Raw genomic sequence first — 27276 nt, forward strand, 5'->3', positions numbered from 1 at the left:
CTGCAAACTAGTCGCTAGCTCACACAGAAATCCCCAGCAAAGCTAACACCTGTCATGTTATAAACATAACAGCCACAATCAGTGGGGAGTAACTCGACGTTCTCCCAACCATATCACATGGTATAAATGTTACAGATGCAAATAATATATCAAAGTAAATTGAAATGTTATAAAACATAGGTAACAAAATATGATTACCAAATCACGTTAACCAACGTGCTGCATGCTTAAAAGCAAAATATTCAAAAGGTAGAATGGAAATAATTTAGTTCAGGCTAGATATCCACTTTACCTATACTTTTGATACCGCAACATCTTTACTAGTTTCGGGAACCTAGTGTCACGCTAAGATGACCAACTCCAAGCTCACTAACTAGACAACAAACTATAATAGGACACGACTTACCACGCAGTGCGAAGTCCTAGTCTAAGTACATGTACATGACTGTACGACGATCTGTACCGCCCGCAGGATACCCAACCATATAGCTGTTTTAGTAAAACCGTATGCCATAGTTTATTATTCCTTGCCATTACTTTTTTTATTCCAAACTTAAAAATATCCCAAGTGATATACTATATTATTCAAATGGTTCGTAAGTGAACTACACTTTTATTTTCTTCGAATTAGAAAACTTAAACTTAAATCCAAAAGTATAAAATATATTTAAGGACTTTAAATGAATTAAGTTACTGAAATTAAACTTTAAAGACCACCCTTTGACTTAAGGTACTTTAGTAAAGACTTATTACTTAGGCTTTAATGAGACGGAGTTCTACATTAGTTTATAAAACTAAACAGTAGTATTGCAAAATTCACAATTAATTACAGAAAAATTGAAATGACGCAAGGCCAATTTTCGAGGTTTCCTGTAGCTTTTAGCTACAACTTTCATTTTTTGACCAACTTTAAATTACGAAAGTATCAGGGTCTAAAAATTCATTTCTAAAAACTGTCAGAAAACGTCACCCATAATGTTTCAGTTCATAAATCCACTTTTAGAAAATATTCTAAGGCAAGCCATAATTTTAAACATGTAAATATTATAAATTTTCTTTGATAAAACGATTAGCTACTGTATCAAAAGCAAAATATCTTTTAAAAATGAATCTTTAAGAGAAGTCAGAAACGCGTTTTACAGGCAAGCTGTTCACAAATAATTTATTCTGACCAAATCGTAAGTTTAAATCTTATGAAATTTTTTATGCAGATACTACACTTTAAAATAATAGGAGTTTATTCTTTACACTTTTGCAAATTCGAAATAAAAACAGGTGATATGACTTTTACAAACAGACGAACATATTTGACAGATTTAACAACGGTTTTCATCAAACTTGTAAAATACACCAAAAATCGAAAATAATGATCCAGGGCCTAAAACTTTATACACAACCTAATACTCCATTTCTATGCCACATATTAAAATTCCGTGAATGTAATACCCCGCATTTTAGACGGAAGAAATGTGGGTCGTGGGCACGGGTGAGCCGTGTATGTTGAGTATGTAGTCGGGTTTGTAATTGTTGGTGATTACTAATATTAATATGATAGTAATTAAAAGAAAAGGGAAAATAAAGATAATTACTTTATGGAAACTTTCTCCCTCTTTCCTTCCTACATCTATATAAATAGGCTATTATATCTACCCATAAGCATACAAACATATAAAAACACAATAATTGATTTAAAGCAAGGGAGAGAAACATCTAAGGGAGAGAAATAAGAGAATTCATCCAATTATTGTTGTCTCAAGGTAAGTCCGTCTCAATTTATTTTTATATAGTCGTATTTAATTAAATTATCGTTTAAACTCCGTATAGATCACTGTGAACTGTGTCGTTACCCTCATTAGTTGGCCTTGACCGTGGGGATGCTAGTGGGACCTGTCGTGGCGGTTGTCGACCACCGTGGAAGACGAAATTCGCGTCTAAAGTTATAGTTGTCGCGGATTTAAGACGGGTTTTGTGACTTACTGGTTGGACGAATAAACACGGGACTTGGGTGGCTGGATAGCTTGGCCACGGGTGGTCTTAATGGTGGTGTCGGGGTGGCTTGAGATGGTGGTTGGTGAGGTGAGCTGTCGGTTCTGGTGGTTCACGCGGGTGTAAGCTGTTTAGGTGGGTTTTGAGTCGTTTGGTGGGTCGTGCGTGGGTGTAGCAGGTGGTGGAACCACAGTGGGTCAAGGGAGACCACGGTGGTGGCCACGGGTGGTCATGGTGGACGTAGGATAGTGAATTGGTCGGGTTTTGGTTGTTTTCGTGTCGGGTTTTTGGGGTTGTTTAAGGCGTGATTTCACGGCCTGTATAGGGGTTTTCAAGTGGTGGTTACGGGTTGTCGGGGTTGGCCGTGGTACATGCTAGGCGTGGCAGGTTTGGGTGGTGTTGATTGGTGGTTAGAGGTGGTGTGATAGGTGGTTAAAGGAGGGAGTTGAACGTGGTGTGTCGATATGCAGGGGAGTGTTGTTTCGTGGAGTTATGTAAGCGTGGTTGCTGTTTGTGTTCATCCGTGTAAACGGGATTACATGGGCCATGGGATGTATGGGTTGGTCGTATCAATAAATTAATAGGACGGGTTACTTAATCGTTATACGGAGAATTAATTAATTAGACTATATTGCAATTAATTAAATTAATATAATGAACTCAATAATTAATAATTAAATTATAATATTCGTTTAGGTGACGGTTTTGAAGTGGAGTATTTCTGATTATTTTATTGGACTGCTTTATTGGAATTGCCGCTGAGGTAGGTTATCTACTCAACTCGAATATGCATTGGTGTGATTTATTAAGTAATGGTTAGTTGGAATTGGATGTTGCTTGTTGAATGTTGTGTTTGTTAATTTATTACTATCCATATTGTATATTGTATTAATGTTTTGAAGGCCCGGTCCAAGGGTGGCGGGTAAAATGAAGAACCGGTCCACGGGTGGCGTTATATAAAAGGGTGTCTCGGGATTGATGTTGATATTGTTTATAAGGGTGTCTCGGGTTATTGATAAGGGTGTCTCGGGTTAATAATATGGGTGTCTCGGGTTGTGTATGGAGGATGTGTGGAGATTTGGAGTTGTGATCGGGATTGATCATTTACATGTTATTCTGTATTATTGTTGTACTGTTCTTGTTGTTTAGATATTCCTACTCAACCGTTGGGTTGACCGTGTATTCGTTAAACACCTGTGATGAACCAATAATTGGGGAGCAGATTGATTTCAGGTAATTGAGCAGGCTTAGAAGGGGAGCTGAAGGGCGAGAGGATATGGCATTTACTTAGCTGTCTAGATCACCTTAGAAGAACAAACAATATTTTTTATTCTTATTATTTAGTTTTCCGCTGCAGTTGTATTTATTAATTTAATTATTTATTTTGGATTATGTAACAAGGCCATTTAACCATTATATTTATTTAAAGTACTGTGGTTTCGTTTACCTTTGTATTCACTACCTCAGGTAACTGAGATGGTAACACGTTCATTTATCTAGGAATGCCTAGTAAAGGATCTTAAATAAATGAGGGTGTTACATTAAATTTACAATTTGATTTAGTATTTCTAACATAATTAAAACCGAACAGAATCGCTATAATCGAAGAAACTGCATCAATACTTTAAAGTACGAAATAAATACTAAAACTCCAAAATAATTACCACGAAAATTCATGGTATCGTAAAATCAACTATTAATTCCAGAAAAATAATTTACATCAGTTTAAATTATAAAAACAAATTATTAAAACCCTAATATCAAAACAATCGATTTGATCATAAAACTTGTAAATCAACCAAAATAAATACCCTATTGACAAAATAAAATTATAAATAGTCAAAATAAATTATGGATATCAAAAGATCAGAAATTAAAGGTTTCGAAAATCATATGTATCAATAAATCATCATAAAACATTAAAAATCCAATAATACATACAACTACAACAATTAAATCGATGTAATACCGAGTAACGTCGAAGTTACCTTGTTACGAATCCGAATCCACATATGCTAGCCTTCAATATCTCCTCTACAAACCTTTAAAAACATAAATTACATATGTGTAAAACATATAAATCATTAATCTAGATAAAAACTAGGATAAGAAAGATAAGAGTAATCAATTTACCCTAGGATGAACGGATGATGAGAGAATGTCTATTCAAATAAAAAAGCAAGAAGGCAAGCACGTACGTAGAATAATTTGTAAAACGAAAATAAAGAAGCAAGAAGACAAGCACGTACGTAAATTTTGTTTGAGAGGAGAACGGCGGAAGCTGGAAGCAGGGTTACGTTCAATGATATTTTGCCAGAGGGATAAATGTGTGAATGATAAGATATTATGTGAGCAAATAAAATTAGAAGATATTAAACACCTTTTAAAATATCTCGGAAAAGGCTTGGGTTTTGATCTTAAAATGATCATTTGAATAAAACTCGGTCCATTTGAAAAATTGGACTGCAAATCAACTGAGAACGGATTTAATTAAATAAATAAATCAAAACCGTGAATTAAAAGATACAAATTTAAATCTCATAAATAAGAATTAAAATATATGAGATTAGAAATGAATAAGAATAAAAATAGGGTTCAATAGAAATAATTTCCGAACTCCAACGAATTAACTCGGAGTAGAATTAGAATACGAATTAAATGAATAAATAAGGCGAAGCTGAAATAGTTAGAAATAACAATAATTCTCGTAAACAAGGAAATATTCGAGACATAAGAGAACTTAAGAATTCAAAGGAAGAAAAGAAATGGCTCACAGATAAATTCCGAGTCATACAAATCAAATCGTAATCATAAATAAAATACGGTTACGAAAATAGATTACAAAAATGGCGGGTGTTACAAAATTTGTTAGGTTTATATACCTCTTATTAGACTCCTCTAATAATGAACTAATTAACTTCTTAATTATTTGTCCTTTAGATCTAGTGCATGCATAACAAAATAAAAGATTTATAAGAAAACAATGTCCCTTACATTGTAAATTTCGGATTTATGGGCACAAGTAAGGTCTCCTACCTTCACTTGTTCTTGAGCTATTATGAATATTAGGATGATCCTCCAAAGACTCCAAGTATAGAAGCCACTCCTCTTGATTGCACCCAAGATTATCCCTTATCTCTACTAAATAATATGTGCTAGATATTTGTTTAGTAGTTCACCTTAAAATTGATTACTAATACTCATATATTACACTAATAATATTAGTAATGTGATTGAACAATTTAAATCAAAATTTCTCATGTTTTGATAGAAAGAAAAACATGAACAATGGAGGTTTTTGCATGTGAAGATGAGTGAGTATCTTTTGAGAGAATAAGTGAGTAATATAAACAAAAAGTTCCCCTCACTCCTCCTCTTGTGATCCGGCCAAAGTGCTCTCTTTAGAGCACTTTTGGTCTTCTCAAAATCACCTCTTTTTGCTATAGGGTAGTAGGTTTTATGTATAAAGCATTGTCATAAGTTGTTGGAGTATCTTTCATACAAAAAAATGGCAAAACCAATAGGCTCAAGCATGTACCCATTTGGATGGTACACATATGCTTATATGGTCAATTTTTATCTTATAATATTTGTCCCACAAATGCTTATAAGTCTTATATTTAATTATCTTACATAATTAAATATTAATTTGATCATACAACAATTATATGACAAATTAATAAACATATATTCACTCAACTTATTGAGTAATATTTTACCATTATATCAACATATAATGGGTCCCATAATTGCTAGTTAGTTAAATTTACAACCTCTTGTAAATGTAAATAACTAATTACCTCTACCTCGAAATATTTATAAAACCTCAAAATAATTTAGTGAATTAACATATTAATCCACTAAATAGGATCTTATTTAATCACATTACAATAAGATACATATTTCCTCTCATAAATATAAATTGTTCATATTTAAGGAATTAATCAACTTGTATCGACATACAATTAATTAACTTTACAGATAAGGGCATCATCCTTTAGGTGTGACCTTAAGGGATCAACTCACCACCACCGTCCCACGACAGTAACGTCAAACTCTAGGAAGACAATCGTTACCAATTAACGTCAAACTCCAGTTAACTACTCCTCGAGTGGCCTTCAGATTTCAAACAACCCTGACAAGGGGTGGACAATTCCTATCGCCCTATTCCCTTCGTTCAGCCACAGTCCATCATAACCCAAAATATACCCAGTTTGACCTCATTTACGAAGTCGTAGAGTATAAATCAAAGCTAATCATAAATTTGCGCTAACTTGGGCGAATAGTCTCTAGTCAAAATAATTGACTCATAAGAATACTATAGTAGCTCTTGCCACGACCAGGCTTTATGAATTACCAGAACTCTATAAGCGGTCACTGCCCGACAGAGTGTCCTATACAGTCTGTCTATGTGATCGACTAGTCATCCCATATGACTCTATGGCACTTGAACTTGTCATCAATCGCATCACACTCTAGTCACTTTGAGACGTCACCTCATATAAGTAACGAGGAGCGAATACCATATCAATCCAGTTCACTTTAATGGGGTTCAATTTGTTCTCAACAACCCATTTGGATTTAACAAGGTAATGGGTGAGTTTAGTAAAACTCAAACGATAAATGCGATAATCACATATGAATAGTTAATACACTATTACTACTTCATATCCCATAATCTTTAGTGTACCACTAACACTAGTAAAATTACAATAAAAGCTTGGCAAGTGGATATACCCTATATCCATATATTCCAACTTTGTCAATTGCTATTTCCTTCTATTCAATGTTATTTCTAATAACTTGAATTTATCTCTAAGTATTTGTCTAGTCTTCTTACTAGACTTGGGCTCTTTAACTTGAAAAATACTCCCACTGTTATCACATAACTTGTGATAAAGTCATTTGTAGAGGGATTCACCCTTAATCCCTACGTTGACCATTTTACCACAATTTACTTAGATTCCTTTTGTAGAATTTGCAATGTGCGAAACTAAAAACACTTTTCTAGTCTCTTACTCCTTAGTCAATAAGATATCCTAGGATTTCAACAAATCCCTTTTGATTTGGAAACTAAAGTTTGTGCAACCCTTCAATACATAACTTAGTTTATCATCCAAACATATGAACGAATCCTTAATTCTTCTCAAGAATCTCAAGGATATTCTTTAAGGCTTTCACAAGCCATATCATGGGAATTATCTTGTTATTGACTTATCATGCTCATAGCATATATCACATCATGGCATGTGCGTATGTTGGCATACATGATCATTCTAATGGGGGAAAAATTAGAAATCGATTTCATGTAATCAACAACTTAATAGCTTCAGTGACTGACTATGGATCCATCATAGCAATTCCACTTTCATCAACATGAATAGCCTATTCAACCTTGTTGATGTACAACAGATACGAAAGATCTTATCCTCATAAGACTCTCAACTCTATGCTAATATTCTCTCACAGAGATTCAAAAATCTTAGAATATATAGCACCCTTTCCTAGTCTCCCAATTACTCTTGATAGAAGAGAGCATTGGTACATTATTCTCAATAATTAATATGTTATCAGCATATAAGACATGGAAAAATAATTCTAGCTCCCACTTAACTTCATGTATAATCATGATACTTCAATCATGTGAATGAAACAATTCACTATTATCACATGAATGAAAAGTATAATCCTTTAATGCTTGCTTAAGACCAATCTAGGATCACTTAAGAAAGCTACTCATAAGATGTTAGGACTCTTAGATCTTTATCTTAGGTTTTGTGTTCCAAACACATCCTTCTCTAAATTCCCAATTTAGAAAAGCAAATTTTTATTTGCCATACTTCATTAAAATGAAAATGCGGCTATTCCTAACATAATTAATCTTAATCAACATCTTCGTGTCAATCTTATGCCTTTGAGTACTCTAAAGCTCTATTTACCTTTAAAGAGACCCTCGCTTTAAAGTAAATCTACTTTTGAGTAGCAATTTTCGGATTGTAATGCTATGGATCGTATGTAACAAGGTCGATTTGGAATAAGGTCATAATACCATTACATTCACAAATCAATATTTTAACAAATAAGACATGTGCGCTAAACTCCCACTGAACTATACTCTCATTCTATCTTTATAGATTATAGTTTCATTACTTTCACAAAGTAACACTTTAACTATAAGACATGTTTGTTATGATCTACTCCCACTCTATCTCTTAGAAATACCTCTATCTTCTTAAGATATAGCTTTGTAAGTTACAAACATATATATGGTGGAGTATTAGGAGTTTATCTAGACTATGTATTAGCTTTCAAAAGGCAATCCCTAACGTGGCAGTTTGATTCATGTAATATGCGAGTCTTATCCATGTCATTTGTTTAATAGACTCTCTATTCTAGGTATCTCATGGTTGACCATCCGTTTAGAATTACTTGTCCGTTTTGGATTGCAAATTCCAAAAATTGAGTTTAACAACTCAAATCGACTCATATTAGTTTGATCTTATGGGTAGTGACACTAGGTCATAATCCATCTTTAATAAATCAAATTTATTACTTAGATCTTTGCCACTACAATCGGATCGTAATGCATTAGTACTTTGTTCAATTGGTTCTCTACATCATTTAGATATTTCTCAAATTTCTCAAATGCTTCACTTTATATTTGATTAAGTAAATATACCCATATCTACTTAAATCATTGTTAAAAGTGACGAAGTAGTCATAACCTCTTCTTGCGGAGATGCTCGTATGACCACATACATCGGCATGTATTAGTCCTAACAAATCACTTTCTCGTGTTCCTTTACCACTAAAGGAAGTACGAATCATTTTGCAAAGGAGACAAGATTCGCATATTCCATATCATTGACAATCAAATGGTTCAATAAATCTAGTCAACACTAGCTTTCTAATGCGTATCTCATTTATGTAATCAAATCAAAAAAGGCAAATGTAAAAATCATTTGATTATTAGTTATGAGTCTTTTGTATTGTATTATGAAGATATCGTTGCTTGAGTTGGAAGTGTCTAAAACTTGTATATCATAAAAATAAGTAACATGGTTCACAACCATGTCTATTTTCAACAAAATAAATCCTTTCATGTCTAACATAGAAATGGAAATAATGTTTTAGACAAGGTGGGTACATAATAACAATTATGTAGATTAAAACTCAAAGCTATTTATTAAAACAAGTACATAAGTCCCTCTTGAAGTGGCGGCTACCCTAGCTCCATTTCCTTGTTGGAGATTCATATAATTCTTGTTTAGCTTTTCCACATTTCCAAGTCCCACTTGGAGTAATAAGTCCAACTTTGATATCTCCCAAATACTTGGGGCAATTTCACTTCCAATGGCCCATGGCATTACAATAATGACATTCCTCATAGGATTGGGCACCCTTCTTGGTCTTGGTAGTCCCACTATCTATTTCCAATTCATTATCAGGTTTGGGTTTCTCACCCATCTTTGCCTTCCCTTTAATAATACCAATACTCCTTTCAGTTGCAAGGACACTCTTGCTAGAACTCCCATTGATTAGATATTTCTCCTTGCTTCATCAAACAAGGATACCTTGGAATTTGTAAGATTAACCTCATATGATTCTCTTACCAAGGATGTGGTGGGCATGAGTATGGGAGTGGGAGGTGTAGAAGTCGTAAAGTAGCAAAGATTTCCTTCCTGACCAATGTCAATGCGTAATTCTTTAATCGTATCATTGTCATACTTGGGACATTTTTCATCGAATGATTGAAGCCATGAATCAATGGTGATTGGTATAGGAGTATTAGATGAATTCATTGCGTATAATTAACTACAAAAACGGAAATGAAGGAAATAATTAACATCTATCATTTTAATAATACTCGTAAATTTCAATACAAGTATTGCATTTATATAGTGACCTCTACCCAACTATTATAAATGATTCCGAGATCCAAATTCATATTAATACAGGTACGGTGAGCCGAATCACCCCTTATTAATATAACTCGGTGGATTAACCTCTTAATCGATTCTACTTCTAGAACTCTCGGTCAATAAAAATTACTCTAATTTTCATCTTTTAGCTCGGAACACATGCGACTATGGTTACGAATACTTCCGTTGAGCTCAATCCAAATTTCGATGTAATAACTTTTTATTACCCACGTACCCAATGTAACAAGGTTTGTATTACGGTGAAGTCGGCTTAACTCCCTTATGAAATTGGGATTCATGGTTTCTACTATTTGGAAAGGCTATTTCTCAATTATTATATGTGAGAGGTCTTGTCAATTTATTATCTATCACGTTTTAAGTGAACTAAAGAGGTGAACTACGATAATTATAATTGACACGGTCGATGACTCGATTTGATATGCATGTTGTTGTTTATGGCGATTTGGCAATGCATGTAACATATTAAAAGAAATGCAAAGCAATAATAAAATTTCTTACTATGGCCTTCCTAAAAATAGAAAATCAAATAATCTATTACATATTCGGAAACCAACTTCTTTGGTTCCTTGAATCTTCAAATGGCGCGCTTCCCAAGAACACCGTCTTCGTCGGATCACCTTTCCGAATGGCACCGTCTTGAAGATACTCCATAATTAAAAATAATAATAAAAATACAAAACTATTCCTATTATACATTTGTAAAACGTAAAAACTAATAAAATAAAAGTGATACGAGATCGCATTAAATTACAACCGAATCAATATTTCCTTTCATTACGGGTAATATCGATTAAAACTAAGGTCATACTAAGATAAAATTACATAATTCAAAATTATATAAATAAAAGACATTCAACAATTGAAATATGCAGCATTATAATATGTACCTATCATGCCAAATGATGTGCCAAATTGCCCTATTTAACTTATGTCGTATATATAACCCAGTTTTATGGAAATGCGTGATAATAACCTTTTATAATCACTAATTAACACTTAAATCACATCTAAGCTCATGTTAATTATCCTAACACTTTTTAGGACTCAAAAATTAGTCACTCAATTTTTGACAATAATTCAACTTGATTTAATTTTATGCTCATTTTTTACCTTAAAATCATAATATTTATGAAATAAATCCAATTAAATTATAAAAATTTTAAACATTGAATTTTAAATTTTTGAACATTCTGGAATAATTCTATGACACTTATAATGTCAAAAATCATGGTTAAAATTTTCGAATTAATTTTGAGAAAATATAGTTGCATTTTATTGGTTTTATCTCATAAAACATCTAAAGTATCCAAAAATTAATCCAATAAACTTTACAACTTTATATCTGATTAGTGGGATATTTATGCAACCTAAAATAATTTTCTCATGCCATGCAGATCGTTTTAGCTATTTATGCTAAAATAATCACTATTTATGCCATTTTTACTCTAAAAATTCATAAATCATGCTAAATGAGATAATTTAATATATAAATTTATATACACTCTGTAAATTATGCATGTGACAATATATTAAAATCTCATGGACTAATTCGATAACTATTTTTAACCATTTTACCTCTTTTAATCCATTTTTATCTCAAAAAAATCATAAACCATGCAATATTAATCCAATTAATACGAGATTTTACACACAACTTGTAAAATATGCATGTGAGGTCATATTAAATTTTCAAGGTCATAGACTTAGTTTAACTATTTTTAGAATTTTAATTCCCATTTTAGTCATAAAAATGTAATAAAATGACCAAAAATCATTAAAATGAGCAATAAATTTCCATAAATCATAACAATGACCTAAAAAAATTTTAGGACCAGAATATATAACATGCATGATGATTTCGTGGCTTATACTTATAAATCACAAATTTTTAGTTTTATATGTTAACTTTTTAACTCGGAAAAACATTAACCGATTATGCATGCAACAACCTTATGCTCTGATACCAGTTGTTAGTTTTATATACCTCTTATTAGACTCCTCTAATAATGAACTAATTAACTTCTTAATTATTTGTCCTTTAGATCTAATGCATGCATAACAAAATAAGCGATTTATAAGAAAACAATGTCCCTTATATTGTAAATTTTGGATTTATGGGCACAAGTAAGGTCTCCTACCTTCACTTGTTCTTGAGCTATTATGAATATTAGGATGATCCTCCAAAGACTCCAAGTATATAAGCCACTCCTCTTAATTACACCCAAGATTATCCCTTATCTCTACTAAATAATATGTGCTAGATATTTGTTTAGTAGTTTACCTTAAAATTGATTACTAATACTCATATATTACACTAATAATATTAGTAATGTGATTGAACAATTTAAATCAAAATTTCTCATGTTTTGATAGAAAGAAAAACATGAACAATGGAGGTTTTTGCATGTGAAGATGAGAGAGTATCTTTTGAGAGAATAAGTGAGTAATATAAACAAAAAGTTCCCCTCACTCCTTCTCTTGTGATCCGGCCAAAGTGCTCTCTTTAGAGCTTTTTTGGTCTTCTCAAAATCACCTCTTTTTGCTATAGGGTAGTAGGTTTTATGTATAAAGCATTGTCATAAGTTGTTGGAGTATCTTTCCAACGACAAAATGACAAAACCAATAGGCTCAAGCATGTACCCATTTGGACGGTACACATATGCTTATATGGGTCCATTTTTATCTTATAATATTTGTCCCACAAATGCTTATAAGTCTTATGTTTAATTATCTTACATAATTAAATATTAATTTGATCATACAACAATTATATGACAAATTAATAAACATATATTCACTCAACTTATTGAGTAACATTTTACCATTATATCAACATATAATGGGTCCCATAATTACTAGTTTGTTAAATTTATAACCTCTTGTAAATGCAAATAACTAATTACCTCTACCTCGAAATATTTATAAAACCTCAACATAATTTAGTGAATTAACATATTAATCCACTAAATAGGATCTTATTTAATCACATTACAATAAGATACATATTTCCTCTCATAAATATAAATTGTTCATATTTAAGGAATTAATCAACTTGTATCGACATACAATTAATTAACTTTACAGATAAGGGCATCATCCTTTAGGTGTGACCTTAAGGGATCAACTCACCACCACCGTCCCACGACAGTAACGTCAAACTCTAGCAAGCCAATTGTTACCGATTAATGTTGATCAGTTGACTATTTAAATAAATCATCCCTTACGTATTCTTAATATGAGATTTAATTATGATATTAAATCATGTGATCGCACTATTGTTGAGAACACATTTCCAACAAAATTGACAAGACCTTTACTTTTAAAAGATTAAGACTTAGCCTTACCAAATAGTAGGAGGCCATGAATCTCAATTTCATAAGGGGTACAATACGATTTTTCTGGGTGCTTCTATTGACGTTTGGTAAGTAGAGTAATAATTAGTTATTACACTTCGAAAGTTTGGTTGATCTCAACGAAGGTATTTTGCGACCGTAGCCGTAATAGGTTCGGGCTAAATATGAATTTAATGTAAAATCATCGACCGAGAGTTCTAGTTGTAGAATCGGTTAAGAGGGTTAACCCACCAAGTTATATTAGTAAAGGTGTATAGGGCCCGTTGGCTCACATCCAAGTTAATATGAATTTTGGGTCTCCGAATAATTTATTATAGTTGGGTAAAGGTCACTATATTAATGCTAAAACTTGTTTTAAAATATTTACAAGTTTTGTTAAGACGATAAATGTTTATAATTCTTTCATTTTCTATTTTGTAGTCAATTTGATTAGTTTGCAATGTCGATTCCAATTTCATCCGCATCAACTAGCGCAAACGCTCCACCACTCCCCAATGTTTTTTGGCTCCGATCCTTTATGGATCGATGTAAACTTGAAAGTAATGGTTCTAACTTCGCCGATTGGGATGCGCAACTCCATTTGGCCGCGAAAGGTGACGATAAGTTTCGTTACCTTACCGAAGCCGCTCCCACCACACCTACTACTAGGTCAACCGCTGTCGTAAGGGAAGCCTATGAGGCCTACCTAAAAGGGTCGGCCACTATCAAGAACGTCTTGATTATCTCTATGGAACCCGATCTCCAAAGGAGTGCTATTAAGATGAGCACGGCCTATGAGATCTACACCAAGCTTGTGACCATGTTTTCGCAAGCTTCTAGGATAATCCAATATGAAGCGGCCTCCATATTTTTCAAAATCAACATCAAAGAGGGCCAAAAGGTTAGCCCTCATGTGCTCAAATTAATTGAGCTTGTTGAGACTCTTAAGATCCAAGGGGTTGAGATTCCCAAACAACTCATTATAGACCGAGTTTTACATTCCTTAAACAAAGTTAAAGCATATGTGCAGTTTAGGGTAAACTACAATATGCAAAATATGAAGACGTCTCTCCATGAATTACACAAATTGCTTGTGCAAGCTGAAAGAGATATGGGTCTTAATGTTAGCTCAACCTAGGATGTGCTCGCAATTAACAACAAGAGCAAAGGGAAATTTAAGAGGCGTGCTAGTAAGAGCAAGAAACCCACTCCCTTCAAGGGAAATGGAAAAGCAATTGAGAAAAGCTCTTCTAAAAGGGGTGCTACTTCTGAAGACAAATGGCATTCTTGTAATGGCACATGACATTGGAAGAGGAATTGCCCAAAGTATCTTGGAGATATCAAAGTTGGAAAGATTATTCCAGTAGGTAATAAATAAAATTCTCCCTATCATTTATGTTTTGAATTTCAATCTCAACTTTGGTATATGGATACAAGTTGCGATTCTTACCCTTTTAACTTGTTTTATAAGGGCATCCGAGCAAAGACAAATGCAAAGACAAGCAAGTCTAAGGAGGCTCTTTAAGGGAAGCTAGAGTAGCTGCCCATAGTAGAAGACCTATGGAAGCTTGGCCTTTATTTTGATAGTCTTCTTTTTATTATTGTATTTTGAACTTGTTGTTTTAGAACTCTTTTAATTTCCTAGTTGGACATGGAAATTAGTTTCTTTCCTTTTGTTTTCAAGGATAAGAAGTTGTATTTGAATTTTAGTGGCTTGGTTTGCAACCCAAGTCACTCGGTTTATGGAAATTTTTCGTTCTAAAACTTGTCATTATACACCTTTCAGATCAAAACATAAACTATGTTCACTTAAACTAATCATAAAAAAAATACAACTATGGGATCATTGTAATTAGTTCATAAGCGATGAATTTAATTCTAACTTATGCTTTTGTGACTTAATATCACATCTTTTTTGATATAAGAATGAATGATTATAAAGTCAAAAGGAGTTATTTAAACTCTAAAAGGGGAAATTTTATAAACCAATTGGCTACACCACTTATAAGACTCCATACGAGCTATGAGAGGGCTTAAGACCTTAAGATTGTATGTGACATGGATATGAGTCAAATCCTTTACTTTATAAGGATTAGTATACTTTGAAGCTAGATTATAATGTCTTTACAAAAGAGTCATATATTAAGGTTATAATATACGATATCTTCTTCCTTCACAATCATAAGTCTAAAATTGTTTGTTGCTTATAAGGCTATCTTTCGAGAAAAATAGATGTATTTTTCAAAAGATAGAGTGGGAGAAGATTAGCAACAAACATACAACTAGTTGGGAACTAGTGAGGAGACCAAAAGAAAGCGTTCTTAAGTGAAACTCATGACATATGAGGAGACCAAAAGAAAGCTTTCTTAGGTAAATCTTTAGACTAATGAGGAGACCAAAAGAAAATGTTCTTTACATAATAAGATTATGAAATGGTTGAATCAAGTAAATTCAATTCTATTTTACATAAGAGCCAAATGAACCAAAGTAATTACATAGACATACATAAAAGATGTCTACCAAGCTAAGTTAATATGTAACTATGCTAAGATCCATGTTATCGTTGCTACACCTCATAGTGTGTTAAAACCAATTTCTAAATAGGTATTTAGAAAGGGGTGTGTGTGTGACATAAGCACAAGGTTTTACTTAACACTTAAGATAGCAATGATCTTTTCAATCATGTGATAAAAAAAAGCTTTCACTCGAGTTGTCGAGAGACCATGTGTATGCATGGATTTGAGTGGGAGTCAAAATTGTCATGTTTAGACATGAAATTTAGTGGGAGAGATTGTCTTCCATATTGATGTCATATCACTCATTGAGGATGACATGGTAACACTACCATCTATAAGGTAGTGTTTTGGTCTTAAATTCTCAATGAAAGATGACATATTGCATTCCAAAATTCCAAATCTATTATGACATAGGGAATTTTAGATTCGCACTAAGATAAGTATCCTACATAGATAAGATTCTTTATCTGTTTAACATCAACAAGGTTGAGTAGGTTATTCATATTGATGAAAGTGGAATTACTACGATAGAGTCATAGTCATTCACTGAACCTAAATAAGTTGTTGATCATATGAAATCGATTGCTAATGTTTCCGCCATTAGAACGATCATGTATGCCATTATATGCACATGCCGTGATAAATCATATGCTTGGAGCATAATAAGTCAATAACAAGTTAATTCGAATGAAGGTCTTTTGAAAGCCTTAAAGAACATCCTTTATGATTCTTGAGGAGAATTGAGGATTCGTTCTTATGTTTGGATGATGTACTAAGTTGTGTGTTGAAGAGTTACACAAACTCTAGTTTCCAAACCTATAAGGATTTATCAAAATCCTAGGCTGATTTTATTGACTTAGGAGTAAGAGACTAGAGAAATGTTTTAGTTTCAACCATTACAAGTTCTACTAACAGAATCTAAGTACATTGTGATAAGATGGTCAACATAGGGAATGCGAATAGATCCCTCTACCAAAGACTTTATCCCAAGTTATATGATTACAGTGGGAGTATCTTACAAGTATAAGAGCCTAAGTCTGGTAAGAAGACTAGACATCTACTTAGTTAAATTCATGTCATTAGAAATAACATTGAATAGGAGGAAATAGCAATTCATAAAGTTGGAATATATGGATACATGGTATATCCACTAACCAACCTTTTATTGCAATTTAACTAGAGTAAAATGTACACTGTAGATTATAAGATATGAAGTAGCAATAAGGTATTGACTATTCATATATGATAATCACATTTATCGTTTGAGTTTCTTTAAACTCATCCATTACATTGTTATATCCAAATGGGTTGTTGAGACAATATTGAACTCCATTGAAGTGAACTGGATTGACATAGTATGCGCCCCTGGTTACTTATAGGAGGTGACGTCTCGAAGTGACTAGAATGTGATGCGATTGATGGCAAGTTCAAGTGCCATAAGGTCATATGGGATGACTAGTCGATCACATAGATAGACTGTATAGGACACTCTATCGGGCAATGACCGCTTATAGAGTTCTGGAAATTCATAAAGCCTGGTCATGGAAAGAGCTACTATAGTATTCCTATGAGTCGATTCTTTTGACTAGAGATTATTCGCCCAAGTTGGCACAAGTTTCTGATTGGCTTTGATTTATACTCTACGACTGTCGTAACTGAAGTCAAATGAGTATATTATGGGTTATGATGAACTGTGGCTATATATACGAAGGGAATTGTGCGATAGGAATTGTCCAACCCCTTGTCAGGGTTGTTTGAAATCTCGGGGCCACTCGAGGAGTAGTAAACTGAAAATGCGTGGCCACGCTCGGAAGGTATCTACGGTAGATAATTCCGGTCAGACAGTTACTCTCCAGATCGAGGAAAGCACGCAAGATATGATCAAATGCAAGTACGACCTAACTAACTTGTTGATTTAGAAATAGTGGATCTAGTTCCATGCATAACAGAATAAAAGAGATAAGGAGGAAAACAATGTTCCTTACAATGTTAAATGGTTCAAAATGGGCATAAGTAAGGTCTCCTACCTTCACTTGTTCTTGAGATATGAATAATAGGATGATCCTCCAAAGTTTCAAGCTATAAACTCTCCTTTCAATTGCACCCAAGACATTCCCATAACACTAATTCGTATTCTAACTAGGTATTATGAATTAGTAACCTTAAATTTTGATCTAATATAACTTTATTACTACTATAGTAACATTTGGTATTATTAGATCTAGAACAATATTTTTGAGCTTCTAAAACCATTTTTAGAGTGATAAGAAAAAAGGATACACAAGACAATTTTTTGGTGTAAAAATTGGTTGAATGAAAAATAAGAGCCAAGCTCTTATTGTAGAAGGGAGGACCGGTTTTGGAAGCCAAAGAAGGCCAATGCATGGCCTTTACTTTTCATTTTGTTCTTCACAAGAAAATAGGTGTAAGGCTACTTAGTATTAGGTTATCATTGTGTCTCTATTTAACAATTAAATAAAAAAGCACCCACTAACACATAAGTACCTCCATTTTTTCTGTCATTATAGATAAAATGGACTTCCATTTTATTTTTTCAATTTGTCATTTGTCACACAATATCCTCCTTAAATAATATAGCCAAGATGGTTCACTAACCATCCTTATGTGTTTAGAATATGGTTTTGTGCAACTCCTTGCACATAAATCCATCTCATTTCTAAATGCTCAACTTCATTTCTTTATTACTTTCTTGAGTACTAACCAATGAACTATATGGATATATAAAGATCTCTCTTAAGGATTCGATTAATAAATTCTCGTAATACTCCAAGTATACGAAGTTTACGAATGGTGATACATGTTAGGGTAACGAATTAATTCCGCAGCAGAAGCATGTGGATTCAATTTCTACATGTTCAATACTTTTGAACTTGTCAAGATTCTTATTAACATAAGAATATTCATTTAACGCTTATATCCTTTTAGAACTATCTTTATAGGTCTGGATACCTTAGATATGTATTATTCTTCTCTTAAGTCTTCCATCATTCAAAATGATCAATATGTCTCTTACATATAAGACTAGTAATACCACATTACTCCCACTAAATTCCATGTATAAACAGAACTACTTGACAATTTGAGAAAAGTTTATCACATGACTCATGACCAAAACACAAAATTCAACTCTTTGACATCTACTTAAGATTTCTTCTTAAGTTTGCATCCTACCTTAGGATAGTTGCGATTTTCAAAACTCATGCAAGATGATTTTTAAAATCCAACTATAAAATCCAAATTTAATGAGGCGTTGTTGTTGCGTGCAAAACCCTTTGCCACCAACCAACCAAGCTAAATAAACATCTTTATGTTTATGCTTACTTCAGACTTTTGCGGAGTTGAAACTAGAAAAAGCATCTTAATAAGTTACAAGCTTATTACTCACAAAAATAACATGACTCCTATCCACTTTATATTTCGAAGAAATAATTACTGATTTTGACCAAGACGGAACATCTTCCTACGTCTTATTATCAGTTTGTGGCTCTTGAACATTTTCTCTCACTCTCTCTTTAAGAAATACTCCTCATTTCTTTAATAGACATCATCAGGAGCCACAAACCCTTTATTCTCGTGATCATGTAGGAAGAGAGAGCACATGTTTACTATCGAAACAAGTTACAACTTAGGTGCCTGGCCTAACCATATCTCATATGAATTGTACTTGATTGCTTTAACTATAATCTGTTTTAGTGGAAAAAATGCTAGACAAATTTGCAACAGAAACTATCTCCAATTTTATAGTAAAGATTCAATCATATCGTATAGAATTCTTTGTAACTTTCTAATGCACCTTATCTTGATAGAGTGTGATTATGAAACTGATATTGTGATACCATATCACACTCCTTTTGGTGCAAATAAAATTCTTCACTTCATTGCTCCCTATATAAACAAATTACTAATACTTTGGTTTTAAACATTCATTGAAGTTATTCAAAGAATTTCTCTTCTTACCTCATTAAGTGGATATCAAGTATCTACCTACTTCGTTGGTAAAAGAGATGAAGAAGTAATAACCTTCTCTGATTGAAATTTTATTCGACCATACACTTCAAAGTGTAATTAGGGCGAATATCTTGCTCTACTCATAATCATTTTCAAGGAAAAATCATGAATTATCTTGCTTTGAATACAAGATTCGTACACACCAAGAGATTCCCAATCAAATGGTTTATGACACTAGTCAAAACTAGTTTCTAAATGCGATTTTCAATCAAGAATTGAGAAATGATTGGGTCAACAACTTGATTCTTGTAAATATGACATTTATTTCTAGTTTGAATATAATTACCATGATTTGTATGGTCTCACCATAAACTTAATCGTGGTATATTCGGGCACAACGCTTGTTTTAATTGCATAATAGAGAAACCCTTTGTGTTTTATGCAAAACTTGAATTATATTCTTATTTAGAGTTAGTGCACATCATAACAATTATTGAGATACATTTCTAAATACAAAACTAAAATGAGTACACTACAACATTCATATGTTCATGGATGAAATGGCAACTACCCTAGTTCCATTCATGTAAATTTCTAAACTTGTTTTTTGCTAGTCGTCACACGATAATGCCAAAAACCACAAATTTATATCAAATACTCATGACGTAGTGATTGGTAATAATGCAATGTCAATGTCATAGATATTCAATAATGTTGGAGTCACACGACCAACTTCCTTGATCTTTACCTATTGGGGTTTGTATCTATTTTAGTGTCTAACACCTTCTCTTTCGAGCCTAGTTCTATCCTTAACAATTAAGATAGGTACTTACTTCTTATTGCTCCCACTTACTTCAATAATTTCTACTTGATGAAGACTTGTCTTCATATAAATTCCTAGTTAATCCTTTACAAGGATGAACTCTATCGTGGTATTTGGTCAATCAAAATTTCTAACAAATCAATTTACCAATTTAACATTGTCATATTCTTAACAACTTAAGTGCTTGATGACAAGTGTTTAGGTTGAGCAATAAGACTTTTGAACCATGGATGCATAGAAGATATAATCAAAACCTATTTTGAATAATCATTACCCCTAGTCATATTTCTTCATAAGAAATCATACATAGGTATGTTAGGAATTTTAAGATGCTAATCTTATATGACATAGGACAACTCCTATGGAGTTCTATGGAATAGAACGATTCCTAGAAAGAGATTCTCTGTCGTTAGCAATAGTGGTTTAGCGGAGACTTGTGTTATAATCGAATGATATCGCATATGAGTAGGAGTAATGAAATAAAACAACTTTAAAAAACAACGAAATAGTGGGAAAATACAACATTCATCGTTATAATACTTGTAAATATTAATACAAGTATAGCATTTATATAATGACCTCTACCCAACTATAATCAATGATTCCGAGATCCAAAATTCATATTAACTTGGATGTGAGCCTATGGGCCCTCTACATCTTTATTAATATAACTTGGTGGGTTAACCCTCTTAACCGATTCTACAATTAGAATTCTCGGTCGATGATTTTACATTAAATTCATCTTTAGCCCGAACCTATTGCGGCTACGGTCGCAAAATACCTTCGTTGAGATCAACCAAACTTTCGAAGTGTAATAACTACTTATTACCCCACTTACCCAACGTCAATAGAAGCACCCAAAAAAATCATATTGTGCCCCTTATAAAATTGAGATTCATGGGCTCCTACTATTTGGTAAAGCTAAGTCTCAATCTTTTAAAAGTAAAGATTTTGTCAATTTATTATCTATCAATTTTAAGTGAGCTAAAAATCGAATTATCGATAATTATAATTGCCACGGTCGAAGACTCGATATGATATGCATGTGTTGTTATGGCGATTTGGCAATGTATGCAACATATTAAAAGAAATGCAAAGCAAATAATAATTTCCTAATTGAGTACTAATTAAATTAGTATAATACTTTGTTTATTAACAAAATATCATTATATACATTAATACTTGATTTATCTTATGATTATATATTAAATATTAGTAACTTTGTATCATAATATTACAATTATTATGATCAATTATGAAATAACTAATTTAATCAACATATTAATTCATATATTAACAAAGTAATATCAGTAAACTAAATTGTTGATTATTAATATTAAGCCTATTATTAGAAATATTGCGATATTAAACTAGACATTTCTAATAATTAGATTAATATATATGAATTAAGTATTAGATATATCCACAAAATATCATATATTATAGGACTTTATTTCATAATATTTTATATTAATATATATTAATTATAATATATTAATAGGTATATTTATCCATATTTATCTAGTTAAAATCACTACTACAAAAATTGATGTAATGCAACATTTCATCTGCAACACTTTATTTTTTATGTTGCATTTTAGTTAATCATGCAACACTCTATTCAAAAATGTTGCTTTTATTGATATAGGGCATCACTTTAAGAGAAGTGTTGCATTGTATTGTTATAAATGCAACATTTTGACACAAATGTTGCATTTTGTCGCAACACTTTAAGCAACAATAGCAACATTCACTACTACAAAAAGCGTTATGGACATCACTTTATAAACATCGAGTTTTAGAAACTCCGATGTACAAAATAATAGACATCAGAGATCTAAAAAAACCGATGTCTATATAATTTAATATACATCGGTTCAACTTAAAAACTGATGTCCATTTTAAATAACATCGGACGTATACAATATCCGATGTCTATTAATTTCCCCAAAATTGACTTAAAATAAATCATCCGCGTAGATCTCCGTTCTCTATCACTCATTCACTCTTTACTCTAACCTAATCCCTCCCTCACTGGTGATGTACTCCGCCACTACCAACCACTAGTAGAAAAAACACCTATTGCGTCACTTGAATTACGTCGGTTCTAGAAAACACGACGCAAAAAGTACTCACTTTTGGCGGGAATGCAATTTTGCCCTATAGATAAACTTAATGGGTCGGTTCTTGGAAGAAACTGACGTATAAAATGCGTCAGTTCTCAGCAAAACTGATGTATTTGATCAAATACAACAGTTATGTTACTAAACCGACTAATTTGATATTATTTTTTTACATCAATTATAACTAAAACCGATGCAAATGAGGTTTAATTAAAAAAGAAAAAAAAAAACGATTAAACACTCAGACTCGTATACACTCTCGCTCCAAACTTTCATTATCAAACAAAAATCAAATTAGGGTTTTTCGGGGGAGAGAGAAAAACAAAAATACTCAAATCTTCAACCATGGTTGTCGAACCCAATCAAAGACAAGAAATTGAAGGCCAATGATGAAGAAACCACTGAGATCGATGGTGAACTTGTTCTCTCTATTGAGAAACTTCAGGAAATCAGGATGAACAACTCAAAAAGGTTTGATATCTTTTTCGATTTTATTCGGTTTTTGCATTTTGGGTGAAAATAGCTTTGTGAATTTGTGTATAATGGTGTATATGTTTGTTATTGTTGTTAATTTTTTCTGGGTTTGTGATTTTTGATGATGGGTAGTTGAAATTATTGCTACTTCTCGATCAACGCCTTTTTTGTCGGTACTGAAGTTGCGCCTTGAAGTAAAACCGGTGGTCTTGGTGATGTTTTTGGCAGTTTACCACCGGCTATGGCGGTAATGTCTTTCGTTTTTTGAATGATTTTTGTATGTTGATTACACTTTATTTGTGATAGTGAGTTGACCCCTCATGAGTAGCATGTTTTCGGAGTATGAGACCTGACGTAGACCTGAATAGGATAACCCGTATATGACTTGTCCTGAACTTTACTAGTCTTGAAATGGACCTTAGCTAAACTTCAAATGACTGAGTAATTTGGAATTAGACATAGGACTGTCTAAGTTAAAAGTATACGAAAATCGTTGTTGACATAACCTAGAATGACCATAAATAATCTGATTGACCAGATCTATAACCATTGAGTCGACAGTAACTTGACCCAAAGTGACCTGTATCCAATATGACCAATTAAAGGCACACATGAAAGAAGCACAAAACCCAAAATTAACAAACTTGAAGTGGATACGACATCTGAAATGACCATAACCATGCTCAATCCGAATGACCTCTAGCCTGTATATTCAAAAACACCACTTGTATACACTTGAACCATTCAAAAACACCATTTGTATACACTTGAACCAGAAACACCATTTATATCAATTAATCTTTAGGTGTTGATGCCATTACAGGCTAAGCAAAGTACCTACCAACGGACCTTGACTGTTTTATGTAGAGTGAAGAACTTCTTATGCGAGAATGGTCTTGTTTCTGATGGTAATTGTGATTTTGCTTACCATTTCCGGTAATAATCAGTTAAATGACATCGGTGATAGAATATGCGCTTCATAAGTTATTGCTGCATGAGCCAAAGTTAACTCTTCTCCTTTTATTCCCAGGATCCCTTAAGGTCATGCTTGTCTGTGGTTCCGATTTATTGGAATCATTCCGTAAAAGTTTTTGGATCCCTGAGCAGGTATATTCCTGGGCCACCTTGCTCTAAACCAGTGCATTGTATTCTGTATTCTGATCTCAATCTTCCCTAGTAGACGTGGTCGCCTTGCTACCATTGCATATGCTTCACTTAAAAAAATTTATGTATTTCCAGGTTCAAGCTATAGTTAGAGACTTTGGTGTGGCTTGTATACGAAGGGAGGGGCAAGATGTGGAAACAATGGTTTCGGACGATCCTATTATGCGTGAAAATAAGGTGATCTGGTTTCTCTAACAACACTGTTTTGTTCAATGCAATAGTTTAGATGCTTAGGAAGTTAAAATGGACGCTTATGAAGCTAAGGTAACCTTTGGTTCTTGATTATGTAAACCAATGGCTCATTCAATGCAATTTTTAGCTGCCTTTTTTCATTATGAGTCATTTAAAAACAATATCGATGTACTCCGTACTATTAATATGTCGCGAACATGCTCTGAGAGGTTATAATTTTTCTGCAGAATAATATCATGATTGTGGATGAATTCATCCCTAACCAGATCAGCTCAACCCGAATAAGGTAAACTAATCTCCAATTCAAGAATATTTGTAGTAACTCACAGCTACTCAGTAACTATGTTACATTTACGTTTGCCGTATTGGTTTTAGGGACTGTATCTTAAGAGGGTTGTCCGTGAAATATTTAACAGCAGATGAAGTTATAGCATAACATTCATAGCATTATCAAACACGCTTATCATTAGCTCCGTAAACTTTTCCCACCATGACAGTTACTCTAAATTTTTCGTGTTAGCGACCACAATGCAGTAAGACGAGGCGTTGTTGTTTATTGTTAGGCAAATGGACATCAAGTTATGACAATTGCTCCACAAGACAACCAATACAAAGATGGATGGGATATAAGTGTTACAATTGAAGTATGTTTCTATCATTCCTAATAATTCAAATGGTTTCTCTTTCAAACAGATTATAGTCGATTTATTCCAATTTTCACATTCATCTTAGTGGTCCTTTTAAGGTGGGTTCTCAGCTTTTTTTTTTTTTCAAATTTATACATCAATTTTTCATCCATAAGTTCAGTTTTGGTCTTTTGGATGCTAATGCTCAGTGAGTGGTTTCACTTTTATGCTTCTCTAGTTACCTTTGAGTTCGGATTCTTTGCGTGTATAACAGTTTATACTAATGGTTGTATACTGTAAAACATGTAGGTGGGACATTCTAAAACTTGTAATTTCATAAGTGAGAAGAAACTTGTTGCATTGCCTGGGCAAAAGAAGGTCTGCAAATAAATACTCGTACACTTTTTCTCCCTGATAAAAGTCGAATATCCGACTTTTTGGTTTATACTAGTATCTGTATATATGTGCTTCTTTTTGTAGTGCTTCAAAGGGAATTGGGTCATGAAATCCATGTGTGTCGCCTATAGTAAGGTATTTGCTCTATAAAATATAGATCAACCATAACCCTTTAATTTCATTGTTATTCTTACTATTGAGCCACTGTTCTTCTATTTTAACTTTTTACTTGGGACAATTGTGAATTTGTACATTAGAGAGCTATGATTAGTAAACATGAAATGGAGACATTTTATTTCTACTTCCAATTCCAATAACTAACGTTGCTGTTTAATCCATGCTTAAGTATATGATTTGTGCTTATATAAATATTCCGCGATCCTCAAATCTAATGGAGATATACATTCCTCAGCTTGCCCACAAAAGTAGCATCTATCCTCAATATCCATGTCATACTTGATCAATTTGTCATTTGTCATTCGTATTCAGAGCTTCTAGTGCATATTGTCATCCCATAAACTGATTTTTGGCACAACTAACCCACCCATTCCGAGGCACGTTGTACCAGGTCACCTATCTTTGGTGCATGCGTGTGTACCTCGAACCATTCGGACCATTGATAAACCTTATTAGTAGCATGAGGCAGAGTAGGTAGTTAGAGTAAATTATGTAGGTAGATAGAGTAGTCAATAGGGCTGCTATGATTGGAACTTATGATGCAGAATTATTAGAGTAAGACAGGTTAGTATGCTTATCCTGTGAAGGTAGAAAAATGGCCTGGCTATCGAGAACAGAGGGTCTCTGAGTCTTTGGTGTGATTATTATGGCTGGACAGGCCTACCTTTGCAGATCAAACTCAAACGTTTCACATAGGGTACACCTTGTGTACAATCACGTACTCTATTTTCTGCACGTCCTAGATAATTAGTTGTTCTTTAATGCATTATTTATTATTTCGTGATAATTAAGCCTATTTAGCCTTTGAATCCTCAAATCTAATAATATTCTATTTTTTATGTTACAGGTTGCATTTGAGGTATTAACAATGATGATGGGTTGATTTTTTGTCCGGTTGGCAACATATATATGCTCACAATACAAGAATGAAGACTTGTAATTAGTAGCTTTCAAATAGTCGTTAAGAATTATTATTTGTTCTATTTAAACATTTGTTATATTTGTTTTAGTTAAATAATTAAACATTTGCGATCGAAGTTCTACTTTTGATCCTTTTTTGAAATGTAATTGACATATATTTTTGAGACTGAATCAATTGAACGCACAATTAGAGAGAAATACAATTGTTGCGTGCCTTACAAGTCCTTATGTCGTTGCACTTTATTAAGTGTTGTTTTTGAATAAATTAGTGTTGCATTTGTTTATTATAAGTGTTGTTTTGGGACGTAACCAGTGTTGCGTTTCCAAAATAAAAATGTTGCATTAATTTGATATAAGTGTTGCTTATCAACATGAAAAGTATTGCATTAGTTCAGGAAGTGTTGCTTTTTTTACCTAAGAAATGTTGCATTAGAAGATAAAAAATGTTGCCTTTGCAATTGAAAAAGCGTTGCATAAACATGACCAATGCAACACTTTTTAAAAGTGTTGCTTTAGATTAAAAAGTGTTGCATTAAGCGTTGCAATGACCTAATGCAACAAGACCTGATGTAGCACTTGATTAAGTGTTGCATAAACTCTATTGCAACATTTATATGACATTATGCAACAATAG

At 33.0% G+C, this 27276-nt stretch overlaps 1 protein-coding gene across 3 annotated transcripts; it reads left to right on the plus strand.

Annotated features, from left to right (window-relative positions):
- Window positions 1-22960: 22960 nt before the first annotated feature.
- LOC141626976 (nicotinamide/nicotinic acid mononucleotide adenylyltransferase-like) lies at window positions 22961-26805 on the plus strand. Of its 3 annotated transcripts, XR_012536539.1 has the most exons (10): window positions 22962-23163; window positions 23299-23413; window positions 23990-24074; window positions 24197-24273; window positions 24406-24507; window positions 24750-24808; window positions 25086-25166; window positions 25458-25526; window positions 25629-25679; window positions 26569-26805. XR_012536539.1 is itself a non-coding variant. In XM_074440519.1 (7 exons), exons 2-7 carry the CDS (start codon window positions 23408-23410, stop codon window positions 24956-24958), a joined length of 390 nt encoding a protein of 129 aa, XP_074296620.1. In that variant the 5' UTR covers window positions 22961-23163; window positions 23299-23407; the 3' UTR covers window positions 24959-25037. The 3 variants fall into 3 exon arrangements, 1 of the variants encoding a protein (XP_074296620.1); XR_012536538.1 differs by lacking the exon at window positions 26569-26805 and having other exon boundaries at window positions 25629-26089; XM_074440519.1 differs by lacking the exons at window positions 25086-25166; window positions 25458-25526; window positions 25629-25679; window positions 26569-26805 and adding an exon at window positions 24898-25037 and having other exon boundaries at window positions 22961-23163.
- The last annotated feature ends 471 nt before the right edge of the window (window positions 26806-27276 follow it).

Source organism: Silene latifolia, chromosome Y (assembly GCF_048544455.1).
Source record: "Silene latifolia isolate original U9 population chromosome Y, ASM4854445v1, whole genome shotgun sequence".
In the NCBI taxonomy this organism is placed as follows: Eukaryota; Viridiplantae; Streptophyta; class Magnoliopsida; order Caryophyllales; family Caryophyllaceae; genus Silene; species Silene latifolia.